This window comes from Haplochromis burtoni, unplaced genomic scaffold, assembly GCF_018398535.1.
Source record: "Haplochromis burtoni strain Fernald_Lab_line unplaced genomic scaffold, NCSU_Asbu1 Contig_28, whole genome shotgun sequence".
In the NCBI taxonomy this organism is placed as follows: Eukaryota; Metazoa; Chordata; class Actinopteri; order Cichliformes; family Cichlidae; genus Haplochromis; species Haplochromis burtoni.
In genome coordinates this window covers 581,654-598,460 of record NW_024582389.1, presented here as the reverse complement: position 1 = coordinate 598,460, position 16,807 = coordinate 581,654, and the positions used below count along the sequence as shown (strand labels likewise).

At 43.3% G+C, this 16,807-nt stretch overlaps 1 protein-coding gene across 1 annotated transcript; it reads left to right on the top strand.

Moving 5' to 3' along the window:
- The first annotated feature begins 5,459 nt into the window (after positions 1-5,459).
- dll4 (delta-like 4 (Drosophila)) lies at positions 5,460-15,054 on the top strand. Its single transcript, XM_005917624.2, has 11 exons — positions 5,460-5,944; positions 6,107-6,367; positions 6,746-6,803; positions 7,481-7,744; positions 9,665-9,725; positions 10,772-10,902; positions 11,135-11,304; positions 11,404-11,623; positions 12,106-12,841; positions 13,186-13,294; positions 13,801-15,054. The coding sequence occupies exons 1-11, from the start codon at positions 5,891-5,893 to the stop codon at positions 13,804-13,806; spliced, it is 2,070 nt and encodes a 689-aa protein (XP_005917686.1). The 5' UTR covers positions 5,460-5,890; the 3' UTR covers positions 13,807-15,054.
- Positions 15,055-16,807: the final 1,753 nt, after the last annotated feature.

Sequence of the window (16,807 nt, the reverse complement as noted above, 5' to 3'; positions counted from 1 at the left end):
TAAAATTTGATGTATGTTTTTGTGCTTTTTATGGTTTTTGGTCCATTATAACCAACAGAAGGCAGACATCTCTATAGTTCATTTTGTAAAAAGGGCAACTTGCACTGAAGCAATCTAGAAAATATCACATATGGGAGAAAAAAACATGCTTATTTGATTTTGTGTGACTTCTTCATTTAAATTATAAAACCCAAAGCTAACCTCAAACCTTAGTGTGTACTGCATTAAGATAAGGTAAAACTGACCTCGACCCCCTCCTTGAGATTATGATGTTCTCAGACAAGGTGAGTTTTGATGACAGCACATTCTCTGTAGTCTGCGGCATGCTAAACAACTCCAGATGGTTCATGTTGCCACTGTAATCGTCAAAAGGCCAAGTCAGTGCTGGTACAGTGCTGTTTGTAGTAAACACCATGAAGTCAGAGAAAGAAAAGACAGGTTCCAAAACAGAACATAAGGGAAAGCATTGTTAAGGTAGACAGATACGGGGCATTTTGCTCCAATGAAGTCAAAATTTCAAGAGTTGAATCAGATGTCTGAATTTTCCTTTCAACCAAATATCATGGACTATCTAAACTATGTTTCACCTTCTTTAATTAAAATAACTGGACTTTTATTAAATTGGTTTGTATGAAGAACTTCTTAAAATGTTAACCTATACATTCTTCAGGTTTCATTAAAGAAACACTTTTTTTTATAGCTTGACCTCTCGAGGTCATTTCCTTCACCTGCAGCTGAAGAAAATGGAAAATCCAGAGAGACTCGCATCTGCTGACAGATTTTTTTCTGAATCACTTTTGTGCAGGTCACCCGTGACTTCCTTAAATGAGGTCTTTCAGGTGTGACTAAGAAGTATCCTGTATACAGCCAGGCAGTGAACCTGTACCTCTGAGGAGCAGGTCATAAATCTGCCGTCTTCTGGTGTAACTGTCGATGTTAATGTCAGTCTACTCCAACACACTGGCCTCCTTTCAATTAAATCAGGATTTATGATGCATTTACGATAAAGCCCAGGTGGACGTCAAATATAAGCTTCGTTGAGTAGTAGTTGTTGTCCGGCCTTCCAGATCATCATCCAGCTAAACAGGATCAGACAAATATGACTGACTGCATACACATGTCGTATATAACGACTGAGTCATAGTATAAAAAATGTGAAGTCCAAACCATTTCACCTGATGTACTCCCAGTTCTGTTACTTCTCTGCCTATAAGACAGGCTTGGTGTAGTGAAATGTAAAACTGTCAAGGCTTCAAATTACAGCATGTGTTACCTTAGACAATTAGTGGCTTCCTTTTCCTTCCTTCACTCTCTGTGGTCTAAAACAGTAAAAGTGGACACTTGATGACTTTACATCTTGTCCACAGAAGTTAACCTGGAAATGAAAATGAGATTTTTCCATTAAGAAAAAAGAAAGAAGCAGAAGAGATTTCTGATTCCATTTTGTTATCCAAACTATTCTACTTCAAAGATAACTCCAAAAATGTACGACCGGAGTTAAAATTGCTGTTATGGTCTGGTTGAACAAAGAAGCAGATTCCTGTCATAGAAAAATTATATTATGTCAATTTAGTTAAGTCTATATTTTTGTTAGATTAGCACCCATTGAAGTTTAAACCCACTTCATCTACCCACAAAAAGTTTAAAATATAAATAGTTTCAAGGTAGTACAAATGGTAGTGTGCATACTTATAACTCCCTTGTAAGAGATCTGCGGCCCTAAAAACTTTAATAGCCTTCTGTATGTTAAGCCATGTGTGGCAAATAAAACTGTATAAATTAATTTGATATAGAGTGACAAAGGAGCAGCATATTAGAAAAATATCTGTCTTCTCATATTTCCAAGTTTCAAGTATCATTACAGATGCGCCTATACTGTAGCGTTTGCCCTTCGTTTTCAGATTACTCATGTGATAAATGGAGAGGCTGACATCATCTTGCTTGCTCCATTAATACAGCATTCTTCACATTCCACTGACAACAATAGATATTTTCTTGGCCGCTCTCTGACCGATCAACCTGTTTACACTTCCTTGTCAGATCACAATTATTCATGAGAATTGTCCAGAATGGTGAGAACAGGAAACGCGGTTTTCTCCGCAGCGTTCCTCAAATCCACAAACAGCCAGGAAAGCATCGCGGAACGATCTGAAGCGCACCAGCAAAACCCACGAGGGGGGTTTGCTCGCTGTGGAGTAGAGGGACGCAAGAGGAAGCAGAGGAGACATGAGCTTGTACGCTTTCTTCAGCTTCCACGACACCCACATACAAGCTCGTAGACACAGACACACACACATCCAAACATCAAAGCGCTTGGATGAAGGCTACAGCATGAACTGAAGCCTGGTCAGTCAGATCCTGCTGTGTTGCTGGAAAGCAGCGAGCTTTGATGCAACATCTTAATAAATGCAGGGTCCCAGCTTGTGGTTTAGAGAATGGGTCCAAATAGCTTAAGAATGAGCTGCACCAAAGCAGTTGGCTTGTTGTGGGCTCCAGTTGCTGCCTGGCATTGCATAAGAGCTCAAGAATACAATGGTTTTTCAGCAACGCATGTTATAAATAAAACCACAGAGAGCATTTGATGACAGCGGCTTAACTCTATCTCAGATCCTCTACTGGAAATGTTTCTGACTGCAGACATCGTGCGACGTGTTTTGATTTTTGCCTACCATGCTTTACAGCTTCAATGCTTTCCCTTTAAAGAGTTTTCAACTTTTGCCAAATATAATCAGTAAGTAAGCATGAATAGGCCATCTGCAAGTATATAAAAGTGTAATATCTGCTATCTTGTGCAAGCACTATAATAAAAGAAAGGGTCTGATATTGCCGACATTAACAGTGTTGTATAAAAAAAGCAAAGCTGTTTGGTTTAGTTCAGCTTTATGAAAAAAAAACAAAGCCCATATGGCATTGTCTTCATAGTAAAGACAGTTTTGTGTTATCAGCTGCACTCACCTGTTAAACTGCAACTGTCACACTTTTTATGGTGGTGACATTTTAGCTGGACTGGAGACATAGGGCCATAAAGCAGATAAGCGGGGGAATATTGAAGATGATTAGAAACCATTATTGGCAGAAAAACTGATGTGCTAATGTGGATCAGTAATCCTGAACCAACTCAAAATGCGTGAATTGAATAAATAGGTGCAGCTCCTATAGAGCGCACACACAGATTCTGTTTAAAAACACCTCATTAAATCAGAAAGAGTCATCAACATCGCAGTGTCAACAAGTTACAGAATTAGCATCCGAGAGTCAAAAAAAAAGGGGGGGGGGAAAGAGCTGCACGGCATATGGCTCAGTCAAGCCAATGCCATTGTGTCTCTGTGGACCCACTGGAGACACAACAGGTGTGTCAATATGACAAGCATTCAACCAATCCATCGTGTCTCCCTCATATAAACACTGAATAAATATAGATGCTCTCCATTTTCACTCTCAGCAGTGCACAGAAACAACAGATGAAATGCAAACACTTTGAGATCGTGCCGAGGTCAAGGGAAAATCACAGACTATTTAAGCGTGTCATCATCCGTTAAGTCATAAATATACACTTTTAGGAGGGGGGGAAAGCAGCTTTTGTTGATTCTAGGTGACTAAGATTTTAAGATTAATCAGACTCTAGTCACATGTACTTGGACACATTTGTTCCCTTTTCATAAGCATAGCATGCACACCTACAAGAAAAAAACGGGGAAAAAATAACAGAGTTGATGGAGGAGTGCACAGTTCATATGCTCAGCACTGACTACAGTATTCAGTGTTTTGTCTTCAACAACCTGATTATCATATTTTCCAGAAGCCTCCTCCTCACGTGGGCAAATGGTGTTGCTGCACAGCAACAAGTTTTGTCATATCCCCAGCGTTCACGTAGGAAGTCATTTTATTACACTATTACTGTAGTTTCCTCTTAACAAACGCTCACATGATGCCAAACAGAATTTAGATGAACAGGTTGGAGAAAACTGGCTCGTGCCCTCCGCGAACAGACGATAGAAAAACGGTGCGTCGGACTGCCAGTCTCCCACCAGATGGTAAATGAGAGAGACACGGGCGATCGAACAACAAATACAACCGATGAGATTAATCAAAAAACAGCCAATGGATATGAGGGGGGAAACTGAGGTAAAGAGTGGGTTCCAAAAATTCAAATAGGGATTCTTTTTCTTTTAAATATCCCCCGGAAGTCTTTTCAATACACATTCAATAAATAACATGTATAAATTTTATGTGATTGACATTCTTTGTGCATTACACTGGCGTCTACGTCATCCTTAGTGGGTAAACCTGGAGGTTATTTATTTATTATTTGCGTCAAACGGATTTAAGATAAGACAAATTGTCAGTTTAATAGTTGGACGCATCACCGCTGCCAATTTCAGGCCATCAAATCAAATATTTTATCTCGAAAATGCGGGGCTCAGATTCCTATTAGATGTAAAAGGCCGCGTGGAGAATAAATCAGTTTTACGCACGCGGGTGAAACCGCGCGCAGTCTCTCCGTGTGTGTTTGTAGGGTATCACAGAGAGAGAGAGGGAGAGAGAGAGAGCTCATTTGCATACAGCTGAATAGTTATGTCCCCCAGTCCTGTACACCCGCATGAGGGCGAGAGAGGGACACGCGCCGCAACAATAGGAGGCACGCTGCCATTAACCGTAAAAACACTTGGGTGGGCATGAAGGGGCGCACGCGCTGCAACATTAAACACAACTAGAATAAGATGTTCAGAAAGGAGAAAAAACAGAATGGAAACATAATACGAAATGTAGGTGGGTGTGCGTAAAATACATTTTTATTGGAGCTGAGCAAAGGCCCTTTTTCTAAATTAAAGCAAGCGTGCGTTTTAGTGGGATCATTTGGGTTTGGGAGTTGTAAGATATTGGCTCTTGTGCTTCTGGGTTTAGTCTGAAAAAAAGTAACATTCTGAAAACTCAAAAACAACTCAAAAGATTGTCTCCCCCCCTGTAATCGCATTTCTGCTTTCATTGTTTGTCTTACATCCCGAGGGAGGCGCACATGTGACCCCACAGAGAGTGGAGGGTCCTGGAAGGATAGCCCAAGTGTGCGAGGCTCCAGTGCTGCAGTAAGGGCTAATTAGGCGTGCAATTGAGTGGAACCGGGGGTTAAGGAAGGTACAAGGAGAGTAGGACAGTAATTGAATTTCTGCTCTCCATTCTCGAAGTTTCGGCTCCCCTGCGCTGTCCCCTCTCATTGTGCAAAAAAAAAAAAAAGTCTAAATGTGCGCCCCGCATATTGTGCGCTAAAAATAAGTCAGCAGATGTTGGGGGCTTGTTAATAATCGCCCGGTATCCATGGTGGTCAGTCATCTCTCTGCCAGTGGGTATTAAATCTGGATAATTGTTGGGGTGGAAAGAGAAGGGGGTTGAATATGTAAAGTGGGCGGTGCCAGTTGGGTGAGTGGCAGTTTATGTAATGAGCAGCGCAGTGGTAGTCTATATATCTGGGAGGAGACACACTAGGGTTCATTCAGTAGTAATAAGACGAGTGATGAACGTCCGTGGCGCACTGACGCACCGACTTGAGCACCAAAACAAGGTCTGAGCCGCGCGCACACAGAGGAGTTGACCATTGTGGAGTACAATATCATGCAAGGAGAGGACGCCTGCTGACGGAGTGAGACACAGCTGTGGATATTGGTCTTCCCTCACCTTTGGATAACTTGGAGATTGGAAACGCTTCCTCTGGACGCTTTTGACGCACGGCAACAAGGAGCTATTGAGGACTAATCGGGAGTGGAGGATTTATAGTGTTTCGTGGAAGGGTTTTTTTTAATACCCTATTTGTTTACCTCGGCGTCAATACTTCGGAATAAGAAGGTTTTGCTGCGTGAGTGGCTGGTGACGCGGCTGCCCTGGAGAAACAAGAAGGATGGCAGCCTGGTTCACCTTTACCATCGCATTTAGCACCACGTTAATATCACAGGTATGAAAGAGGATGTACATCTCCTTGGTGGTCCTGAGACCTCGGCGAAACCAGATGGAGAGCCGACTGTTTAATTTTTACCCCCCTCTTTTTTTAAAATAATAGAATAAGCTTCATGTAGCTGCACGACGTTTTCTTAAATAATATTTCCTTCTCTTTTAGGTATTTGGATCCGGAGTTTTTGAGCTGGATCTCCACGAATTTAAAAACCACAAAGGTCTGCTTGCAAACGGAGATGCATGCAAACCCAACTGCAGGACTTATTTTAGAATTTGCTTGAAGAACTATCAGGCTGTGGTCTCTCCAGGTGACTGCATCTTTGGAAGTACAATGACACCAGTGCTGGGGACAAACTCTTTCAGCGCCAAGGACAGTGGCACTTTACCTACACCGATTCAAATACCCTTCAACTTTGGCTGGCCGGTAAGGGCGTGGAGCAGCACATCCACTTTATTTGTTTCACTACCGCGATTGCTATTATGTTGATTTCGGGGAACTGCTATGCATTTTGGGAGCGCACCGATTATTGGTCAGCTAGTCTAATCCATATCATTAGGTAATACTCTTTCGACTAACAGATTGGACTGCTGCCATGTCGTTCATTTCAAAATCCAGAAAGGCTCTCGTGATCACTGTGACACATATTTCCTCGTGCAGTCTTAAGTCTGATTTGAATTTCTCTTCTCAATTAGCAGGAGCCTATGAAATACAAAAATAAGCAAGATTTGGGCTCTCGTCTCGTCTTTTTTTAATGGCTATAGTCTTTGTAGCATGTATTAACGGCATATGTTTTCTCTTTAGGGGTCCTTTTCATTAATAATTGAAGCCTGGCATTCACCTTATGGAAACCTACCTGTAGGTAAGTGCAGCCTTTTTTACCACAGGAGGGAGCTCTGTCTGTAGGTTTAACACACTCCAGTCGGTTTACAATTTTTGCACACTTAACATGCACGAAAGCAGAAAATAAATTGGGCTATTAAATGCAGTTTAGTCACTGAAGTGTTCCCCCTCCACCTCCTGTTAATTGTTCATCATTTCAGACAATTTTCACGCCTATTCATGCCTTTGTTATGAACTTCAGAACACCTTTTTCATTCTTATACCCAATACAATTGAACTTCCTCTAGTTTATTTTTGGCGTGGGAAAGAGCTGTGGGCTTTGGTGAGAATACTCAGTGCTTGCCAAAAGCCCCTGACTACATCTTCCTGTATTTTACACCTTACTCTGTTCTGCCCTTTGGAAGAGGGGACTGGGCCTGGGAATGTTTTTGCTGACGGAAAGAAAGAGGAAATTTCAACCTGAGTTTATCTTTCATCTAAGCTGTATGGGATTTGATAAGGGATGCAGCTTGGCACTGGGCAGATTATTAAAGCAAAAGTGGATGACTTTTGACCTCGCAAGCCATTTATGATGCATAAGTGACATAAAACCATAATCAATCCAGGACATGGGCAGGTTTAAACTCTAAACTTCCTCCATTAGTTCTGACTTCCTCTTCCTTCTCCTCTTTTTTCTTTTTCTTCATCTTCTTTCAGAAACCAACAACCAAGACGCTTTGATTAGCCTCTTTACCATCCAAAGACAACTTGGTGTAGGAACTGACTGGTCTCAGGATACACTGGCCAATGTGCAGACAGAGCTGAAGTATTCGTACCGATTCATCTGCAATGAAAGTTACTACGGAGAAAGTTGTTCCAAAAAGTGCACGCCCAGGGATGACCGATTCGGCCACTACACCTGCACCCGTGATGGACAGCTATCCTGTCTGCCCGGCTGGAAGGGGAAATACTGCGAAGAACGTAAGCAACCAGCTACATAATCTTTATGTTTTACAACTGTCTGGCTCACTTGCTATCAGTAGTCTATTCTTGGTGATCACAGTCTGTAGTTGCTTCAACTCAATCTGATTGTAATGAGTTTTTGGATAGTGTTCTGCAGGATTTGGTGGACAGGCCTTACCTTAAAGTGGTTAACTGTCCAATACTCTGATGAATCTGTTTCTGTACATCGTCCTTTGCTCTTCATAATCATTATAATGGTTTCTGCCTATAGAGAGAAATGCATAAGTTTGATATCAGCTGTTGCTAGTATGTGAGTTGTGTAACCCATAGGTCATCATCCTCAAGGCCACAGGATGTTTGAGTGCTATAACTAGACATGACCTCATGATATCTGGCAAGTCTGATAGGCAATTTTGGTGTGGAATGCATTTTTCATAGCTGTTTGCTTCATATAATTTGTAATCATGTAATTCTGACGTGCAATTGGTGGGTTTGTGGGTACTCATTGAATATGGGTTTTCTTGGCAGGGGCAGGCTTAGCACGACAACAGGCACATTATACTTGTGCAAACCCACTTGGCCAGATCGTGCACCAGCACTCCCAAGATTTGGAAAGTTCTGAATGAGCCTATGAGGAGGCTCGATGCCATTTGGCTCCACAATACCAAGGGCCCCCTTTCACCAAAACAAATTAATCAAAGAGTAGATTGGAAGGAGGCACCGTGAGAGTAATAGTTACCATGTGCTGGATATGTGGCCACACGGGTGACAGCGGATCTGTCATCCATGTCACTTGGCGGTGAAAGAGAAATTGGCATGTGCTATTTTGACTGTGGCGCCAAATTCTAACCAGATGGGCTCACGTGTTGCAATTACACACACATCAATCGCCACTGACTACAGAAAATATACATGAGAAAGACAGATTGGGCATCTTTCAGAGGCCATAATTTGCCTTCTCGCTCACACGCTCCCATACATAAATTTTAACAAGCCCGGCCGTTCGGGGCCATAGTGTAGAGTTTGAAGGAGCTTAGTAGCAAACACATTAATGCAGAAACACACACTGTGGACACTTGCGCACAGTGGTAGTAGTAGTCACGTGACACAAATGGCTGGCTAACTTAAGCTAAATCTACGCGTATTAGCGAACATTTACCTGCCGTTTCTGTCCAGGTAAGTTAAAGGAAGAGCTGTTAATTTCTGTTTACTACTGTACCTTCAGAAAGCGCGTGCCCGGTAACTTAATCTGCAGGAGAGAGGGGAGGGCGCGAGGGGGTGCGCGCGGGCATTGATAGAAGGAGCCCAGGCGACTGCACGCGCCAAGGTTAATCGCAGCATTATTATCCGCCACGCGCCACCGATGTTTAGTCCCCTTCCATTGTTGGGCGCGCGGTAGTGGCAGCTGCAAATATGGTTCTGGCAGACCACAAACAACAATAGTGACAGCTGTCTGCTATTGAGAGCGAGCATCTGTTCTGGACTAAACCGGCCGCTTACTGTCAGTCGCCTGATATGTTGCCCCGGCGAATCAGTGTCATGACCGGTACACTTAAAACAGGACAAACAAACTCTCACCCACACACACACACAAACGACCCACCCAGTGGCAGCTGTGGGTGTGGCGGACAGGTTTAGATCAAATGGAGGCTTCTGAGGAAAGTTGAGCCTCACCAAGGCCCCGTGTACTTTAATATACAGAGCTTACAGTTGGCTATTTCAAGGAAAGCCTTGGTTGTTGTGTGCCTAATGGCAGTGCAAGGGACTTGTGTGACATTTTAGCTTATGGTTTATTTTTAACAGTATGGAAAATGTGAAATTGTCACACCTGATGTATTGTGTCAGGAGGAACAGGTGGACAACAGGCAAAGAACAGTAAAAGAGCAGCACCCTTACTGTAAGTTTCATTTTTTTTCTCTCTCTTCTTTCTGCTTGTAGCTATCTGTCTGGAGGGTTGCAGCGAGAGGAATGGAAACTGCACCAAACCTGGCGAGTGTGTGTAAGTATTAATAATTGCAAGTGTTGAAATATGTGTTGGCTGTTAGGAAAGGAACACATATGGGCACAGCGTCAGCTCCTTTCATGTGGAAGGTCTGGGTTGTTTTTCACTCAACTTCTTCACTCAGCTGCCTCCCAGTTTATGCGCAACAAAAGCACTTTTATCATCCGAGGATCCACATGAGCTGAAATATTTCCATATGATTCATTAAGTGAGGCTGAAGTTCACGTCAGTGTTTCGGTCCGCGCCCTCTCTTCACAGCATCACTCACTGAGTTCTCCGCTTCCCATGTTCCCTCCTTGTCACTGCCCTATCTCACTCACCAGCGTGGATAATTCACACACACACACTCACCCACTCGCTGTGAGAAATTCCTCCTGATTTTTTATTTTTGCCCTCTTTTTAGGCACAAATCCACCGTTCCCACCACTAAAACCATTCCAGATTAAGGTTAAATCCTTTAGATACCAGTAAAGCTGCTCCCATGTCTCTGCGCACTAAGTAACAGAAAAATGTTTTAACCTTTAAAAGAGCATCTTAAGTCCCACGATCTTAGGAACCTTTAGGAAGCATCTTAATCTTTAAAAAATATTTTTGCTTGGGTATTATTATATTATAATTAGTAATCTTTAAACACAATAAAGATCCCTGCTTCCAGCCCCACTCTTAGCATTAACGTCTACACATGCTCTACATACATTGTATAACCTACCTGTACAAATAAAGTGCACTTTCACTGAGTGATGAGCGACGAACTAACAAGGTTTTACTACTACAAGATCTCACTTTTAGCCAAGTGAAAGTTATTTTTTTCAGATTTCTGTGATGCATTAATTAATCATCTAATGATTGTGTCCAACTGTGGTATGACGCAGTTACTGATGTTAACCGATTTCTTAATATTAACATCCAATTAATCTGTTACAGGGATATTTAATCTGAGTTATTTGATGGCTTAAGACTGCAATCACAACACTTTTAGCATGAGAAAAAAAACAAAGACTAATGTTTTAAATGTCTTTTGTTTTTGTTGCGTTTTTTTTCAGATGCAGAGATGGCTGGCAGGGCACGTTCTGTGACGAGTGCAGGAAGTACCCGGCCTGCAAGCACGGTACCTGCCAGCTGCCGTGGCAGTGTAACTGTCAGGAGGGCTGGGGAGGCCTATTATGTGACCAAGGTACGCCAGACAACTTGGCTCACTGCTGCTATTCCTTTTTAAAAAGATGCTCTCATATTACTTGCACCCTGTTTTCATTTGAATTAACTTGAAAGCATTAGTAAATTAGGTTTCCTCTGAAGTGTTCTATTCATAGCTTTCTACACATCCGGGGGTAGATAGGTTGTGTGTGTATGTGTCTCCTGCAGACACCCTGTAAACAAACACTCTTCTCCTCTCTCCCCCAATCTAGACCTGAACTTCTGCACCCATCACCATCCCTGCTTGAATGGCGCCACTTGCATGAACACTGGCCAGGGAAGCTATACGTGTACATGCTTGCCAGGCTTCACGGGGGTCAAATGTGAGCTGGAGATGAAGGAGTGTGACAGCAACCCCTGCAGGAATGGGGGGACATGCACAGTAAGTAGGAAACTGAGTGGTGCATGCCCACCTTTAGGTTTCAGCATTCGCTGCTGATCATACTTACTCACTGACTTGTTTTTATTTCCATTTCTCAAGAATCTGGAGAGCGGCTACATGTGCACCTGTCCCCAGGGCTTTGAGGGTTCCCACTGTGAGCACAGCCTGCTGACCTGTGCCGACTCTCCCTGCTTCCACAAGGGGAAATGTAAGGAAAAGGACAACGGGCGCAGCTACATGTGCGAGTGTCCCAGAGGCTACACCGGGCTCAACTGCGAGAAGAAAGTGGACAAGTGCACGTCGCTTCCCTGCGCTAATGGTACCCCCCCCCTCCCCTTTTTTTTCTGAACTTCCCTTTCCCCCCCCACTCCAATTCCTGCCACTGGAACAACAGGAATTGGTGGGAACTTGGTGTCTATTGTCCTCCATGTAAACACTCAGCAGCTTCGAGCAGCAGCTTGTAAATGTCACCACAGCTTGCTGTGGTTGTTGATGAAAGGGGACAAATATCCAGCGCAGTTCAATTTCTGTCCTCATGTAAACACAAAGGGCTCTGGGATTGTTCTGCGCTGGGAGAACAATATGCAGCACTGCGGTCACACTGTGGATTCAGTGGAAATGTGTGAACTCAAGCAGCCTCGCGGGAGGGATTACGGAGATTGTGTTCTCTGTCTTTGATTTTGAAACGCCTCAGTGTCAAAACGTCTCTTACTCTGTTTGCTAATGGTAGCTTCTGAGTTTCCTCCGAACCTGTATTCGTTGATGCTTATGATCTACATCCGCTTTCTCTTTTTTTCATAGGAGGTCTGTGTCAGCTCCATGGTGGCATCCGTGTGTGCAGCTGCCGTGCAGGGTTTACCGGCCAGCGCTGCGAAATCAACATCAACGAGTGTGCTGGAAACCCCTGCCTTAATGGAGGCACCTGCCAGGACCGAATCAACGACTACACCTGCATCTGTCCTGCCGGCTACGGAGGGCGAAACTGCGACCGGATCCTGAACGAGTGTTCCCTTCGGGCCTGCCTCAATGGGGGTACTTGCAGTGGGGGAGGTGGGCCGGGCAAGTCTCCAGCAACTTGCAGCTGCCCCGCTGGATTCACTGGACCCCAATGCGAATATTTCGCTGTCACCTCTCCTGTGACCACCGGAGAGAACAAAGATGGTTTCCAGTGGGCGGCGGTTTCTCTGGCTGTTGGGCTGGTGGCACTACTGGTGGTGCTGTGCATGGTGGTCTTGGCCTTGAGGCACATCCACAGGCAAGCCCAGAGGCAGCGAAGAGAATCAGAGACTATGAACAACTTGTCCAGCAGTCAGAGGGATAACCTGATCCCAGTGTCCCAACTCAAAAACACCAACCAGAAAATGAGCCTGGAAGTAGACTGTGACTCAGAGAAATCAAACTTTATTCATAAAAACTATCACTTGGACCCTTACAACTCGAAATCAAAGGAGTTCAAGGACGAAAAGTCACAAGAGGATAAAAGTCTTCTTTATGACAAGGGTTTAGATGATAAAATGCCTTTGAGTAGAGTGTACAGGTAAGAGAAAACATCTTTGCATGTCTTTATACTCTCGTCTTGGCTGCGATAATGTCTGTTAAAGAACTATTTATTCCACTCACATAGATAGTGTGTATATATACAGGGCTCTGCTGAGTAGAAATGACTGTTATGTATGAGAAGCCTCTGTCATGTAATCCTCATTTGCACCCAACATTGGGCCCCCAACCATACGTTGCTCTTCATCCACAGAGTTTATATTGAACAAGTGCTTAGCTATGTACTCTTCTTTGCTGCTTCGCCGCATGTGTATACACCTAACGCATAGTTCTGCCATGTGCTTCTAGTTTGCGTTAACACAAAGTGTGATTTGTGTTTTGCAGCGAAAAGCCAGAGTGTAGAATATCTACAATATGCTCCTCGAGAGACTCCATGTACCAGTCGGTATTTGTTATAGCGGAAGAGAGGAGGGAATGCGTCATAGCGACTGAGGTAAGGCAAATAAATAAATAAATGAAATGAAATAAAATCACATCTTCATCAGCATTGCCTTAGATCCTCTATTTGACACCCATTAGGTTGTCTCAAGTGCACGATTCCTCACTAGTACACCAACATTCATAGGAGAAGATGAGACTTGCTGTTTTTCCCTGTTTTTTTGGTATTCTGACCTAAGCTGGGGGGAAACGCAATCACATGCATTATTGGTTTCTATAAATTATGCTAGCTACACTTTATCTTGGCCATATGATGACCTAAAGTGAGAACCTATAATGATTTCTCGCACATGTTTGGCTCTGCTCGGTCTCAAAGGTGCTATGTTTTAGTGCTGTGGCTTTTAGTGGAATTTTTAGGATGTTTACTTCCAAGCAAAACATAACAGTGATACCGGTGCGTTTGAGCTAAAGGAGTGCTTGGAAACTGTTTTTAATTTGCTGTTTTTATGTTGTTCAAATTATTTGGTGTAACTCCATTTTTTTCTCTCTTTTATCCCACAGGTATAAACTGTGAGTGTCAGAAGGCAAGGGAACGAGGGGGGGAGACACAATCAAGGCAGAATGTAATATTCTGGATTGTTTACAAATGCTGAGAAGAGACTGGAGATCATTTTAGATGTTCACTGCTGCTCTGGAACACTTGAGAACTGGAGAGGGCAGAAAAGTCTGCTCTGCAAAAAGGAAAGAAAAACAAAAACAACACAAAAAAGGACAGAATTGAAAAACTTTGACCGAGTGTTTGTATGCAACACATGTACAGTGAAGGACCTCTCTCAGTTGCGACAATGGTTAAATGGACTGGCAAAAAAAATAGACTGACTGCACGAGGTGTGACGACAGCATCAGTGAAATTATTAAACTTCTAACCTTGGCCATCCTGGACAGTAAAAAAAAAAAAGAGAGATAAAGGGTGGATTGTTGCCCTGTGTATCTGACCTGGCCTTGTGTGATAATCATGATGACTTTGACAGCCAACCAATCAGTAAAAAAGAAAAGGTGCCTAAAGATTTGACCACTCCAAATCCGCCCCCCCACCTTTCTCCTTCTTTCCAGCCAGCTTCGCCTGCTATGCAAGACTCAGGGTCTAGACGAGTGAACTCACCCCGTGTCACAATCCAACCTCACCACCGCTGAGTTCTGAATGTCTGAAACTAATCTTCAGCCGTCAATCACGTGGAAAAAAGAAAAAAAGAAATTTGGGTGGGGTGGACACGTCATGCGCAAGGGTGAAGATCGTATGCAGCCCAAATTCACTAGAAGCCTTAAAAAAACGGGGTTTGAATGCTCAGTTGTGTGCCCCTGTCTATCCTTGGATCGATTTGCACTACCAAAATAAATAAACAAAAACAATGGGGGGAAAAAATACTTTGAAAATCAACAGAGATTTGAAGAGAAAACCACAGGAGCACAACAGTCAGTGCAGTGCCAGCACGATCCAAGAGAAAGGGAAAAGTTTGCGCATAGAAAAAAGGTGTTGGGTTTTTGTTTTTTTTTGTTGTTCTTTTTAATGCAACTGAAAACAAGAGACTCAAAACGAGAAGAAAAAGACTGTCACACCACTGCCTGCCTATAATGAATTTCAAAAGTACAGAACCAATAATGTAATTTTTTTTAAATGAGTATTTCCAGAGTTTTAATTTAAATATGACACACTGCTCTTTATATGTTTTATAATGTTATTTTGTATATAATGCATATTTATAAGGACCAAACTTCTGTAGAATAAAAAATTCTGTGAAAATTTCTGGAAAGAAATTATTTATGAGGCCTTTTTTTTTTTCTTTTACACTATTGACCGTGTGTGTCTAGTATTTATTTATATCTGTTTAGCTTCATTTCAGCCAACAGCATTGGTTTAATCAGTGCTAACTGCTCTCCTGCAGTAACACAACATCACATATAGTGTTTTGGACATTTGGTAAATGAAGGTCCTTGAATGTAGTATGTCTACCTCGAGTAATTCCTGGAAATGCTGTTGGCTCTGGCCCCACTCACTCAGCCACCCACCCACCCCCTTGTTTCTCTCTCTCCAGCCCTAAATTGGCTTGAAATTCAAATCCGTTTCCACGGATACCACCCCCTCAAGCTGGAAATGGTGAAACAAAGCCCGGTGCGGGGCAAAAGGGGGAATGCCTCCCCACCACCACTACTCTTCTCTCTCTCACCCCTCCCTCCTCATAAAGCTCGTGCACGCAAACGTGCGCACACGCGCAGCCGTCCAAGCAGATGCCGTGGGGGAGCGCGGTGTGAGTCTGCAGTGCCATAAAAACAGCAGCATATGCCAAGCCTCTCAGCCTGTGCGCACGACCCACAGAGACCTCCTCCCATAAAAAATACACTCAGGCACTTGCAGGCTCCCCAACTGCTCTTCCTCCCCTTCAGGGTTAAGAGCAATATTTCAATGCCCGGTTCCGTACCACCCACTCCTCTGCAAACAAAGCTGGAGAGAGGACCTGGCACCAGCAGAGAGGAGGGTGAAACCAGATGGAAGCCAGCAGATCTGCGAGGATTCCACATAAATAAATAAGTCAACTTTTCTAAAATAGAGATCTTTATCAGAGTACTCTTCTTCGTCTTGCTACCATTTACCATCCTCATCTATTTGGAAAATAGCCACTGTTCCATACAGTTTGGAAGAACGCTTAAGGATCAGTGTTTTTATTTTTTATTTATATTTTCTCTTTTTTCCTTTCTCTCTCGCTCTCTTTCTCTCTCTCTGCGTCTGTGAGTGTGTGTGTGTGTGTGTGTGTGTGTGTCATGCACATTATCAGAATCTCTCCTGACTCCAATTAACACAAATGCTGCAACAGTCAACACCCCCCTAATCAGCAGCAATCAACACTCAGCAGAGAATCTGGATGGTTTTTCCCTCACACACACACTCATCCTGTCAGCCCGTTGACCTAGGCATCCTCATCCTCAGCTAGTGTGTGTTCATTAAAAAAAAGAAAAAAAAGAAAGGAGTTTGGAAAGGGGAGCTTCCGCACATGCTCGGAAAAAACATACGTGCTATCACAGTGATGAATCACCCAGTTAAAGGCCTCTCGCGCTGTGGTCATCTGTTACCTGACCCAGCCTGATAGCGCTTCCCACCGTCCCCACACTCACACCTACGAGCAGGAGCGCTCTCTCATCCACACTCCATCGCACATGCTAAGGCTCTGCTCTTTGGCCTCTCGGTGTCCATAACACAGCCAGGCATTTTCATTGTGTTATAATCACAGCATCCTGTTTGTGACCCGGTGACATCAGTTCCTGTTTCCTCCCTGATTAAAAAAAAGAAAAGAAAAAAAAGCAGAACATGCCACTGCATGCTGACTGCTTTTCTCACGCATCGTTTTCATTTCGTTCTGTACTTAGCTCGCACACATGACACGGGCTCTCAGGAAACATCCTCAAAACAAGCCAGGGCCCAGACAAACACACTAATCAGTGCTATTTATTCCCAATCTAGGAAAAGGGAAGAAAATAATATGTATAAATTGATGTGTGAGCAAAGCAGATGTTG

Bases quoted from the DNA above. Each gene is read 5' to 3' on its own strand.
- dll4 (XM_005917624.2), top strand. From the start codon at position 5,891: ATGGCAGCCTGGTTCACCTTTACCATCGCATTTAGCACCACGTTAATA. The intron at 5,945-6,106 runs GTATGAAAGAGG...CTTCTCTTTTAG, and splicing joins GCACCACGTTAATATCACAG to GTATTTGGATCCGGAGTTTT. The intron at 6,804-7,480 runs GTAAGTGCAGCC...ATCTTCTTTCAG, and splicing joins TTATGGAAACCTACCTGTAG to AAACCAACAACCAAGACGCT.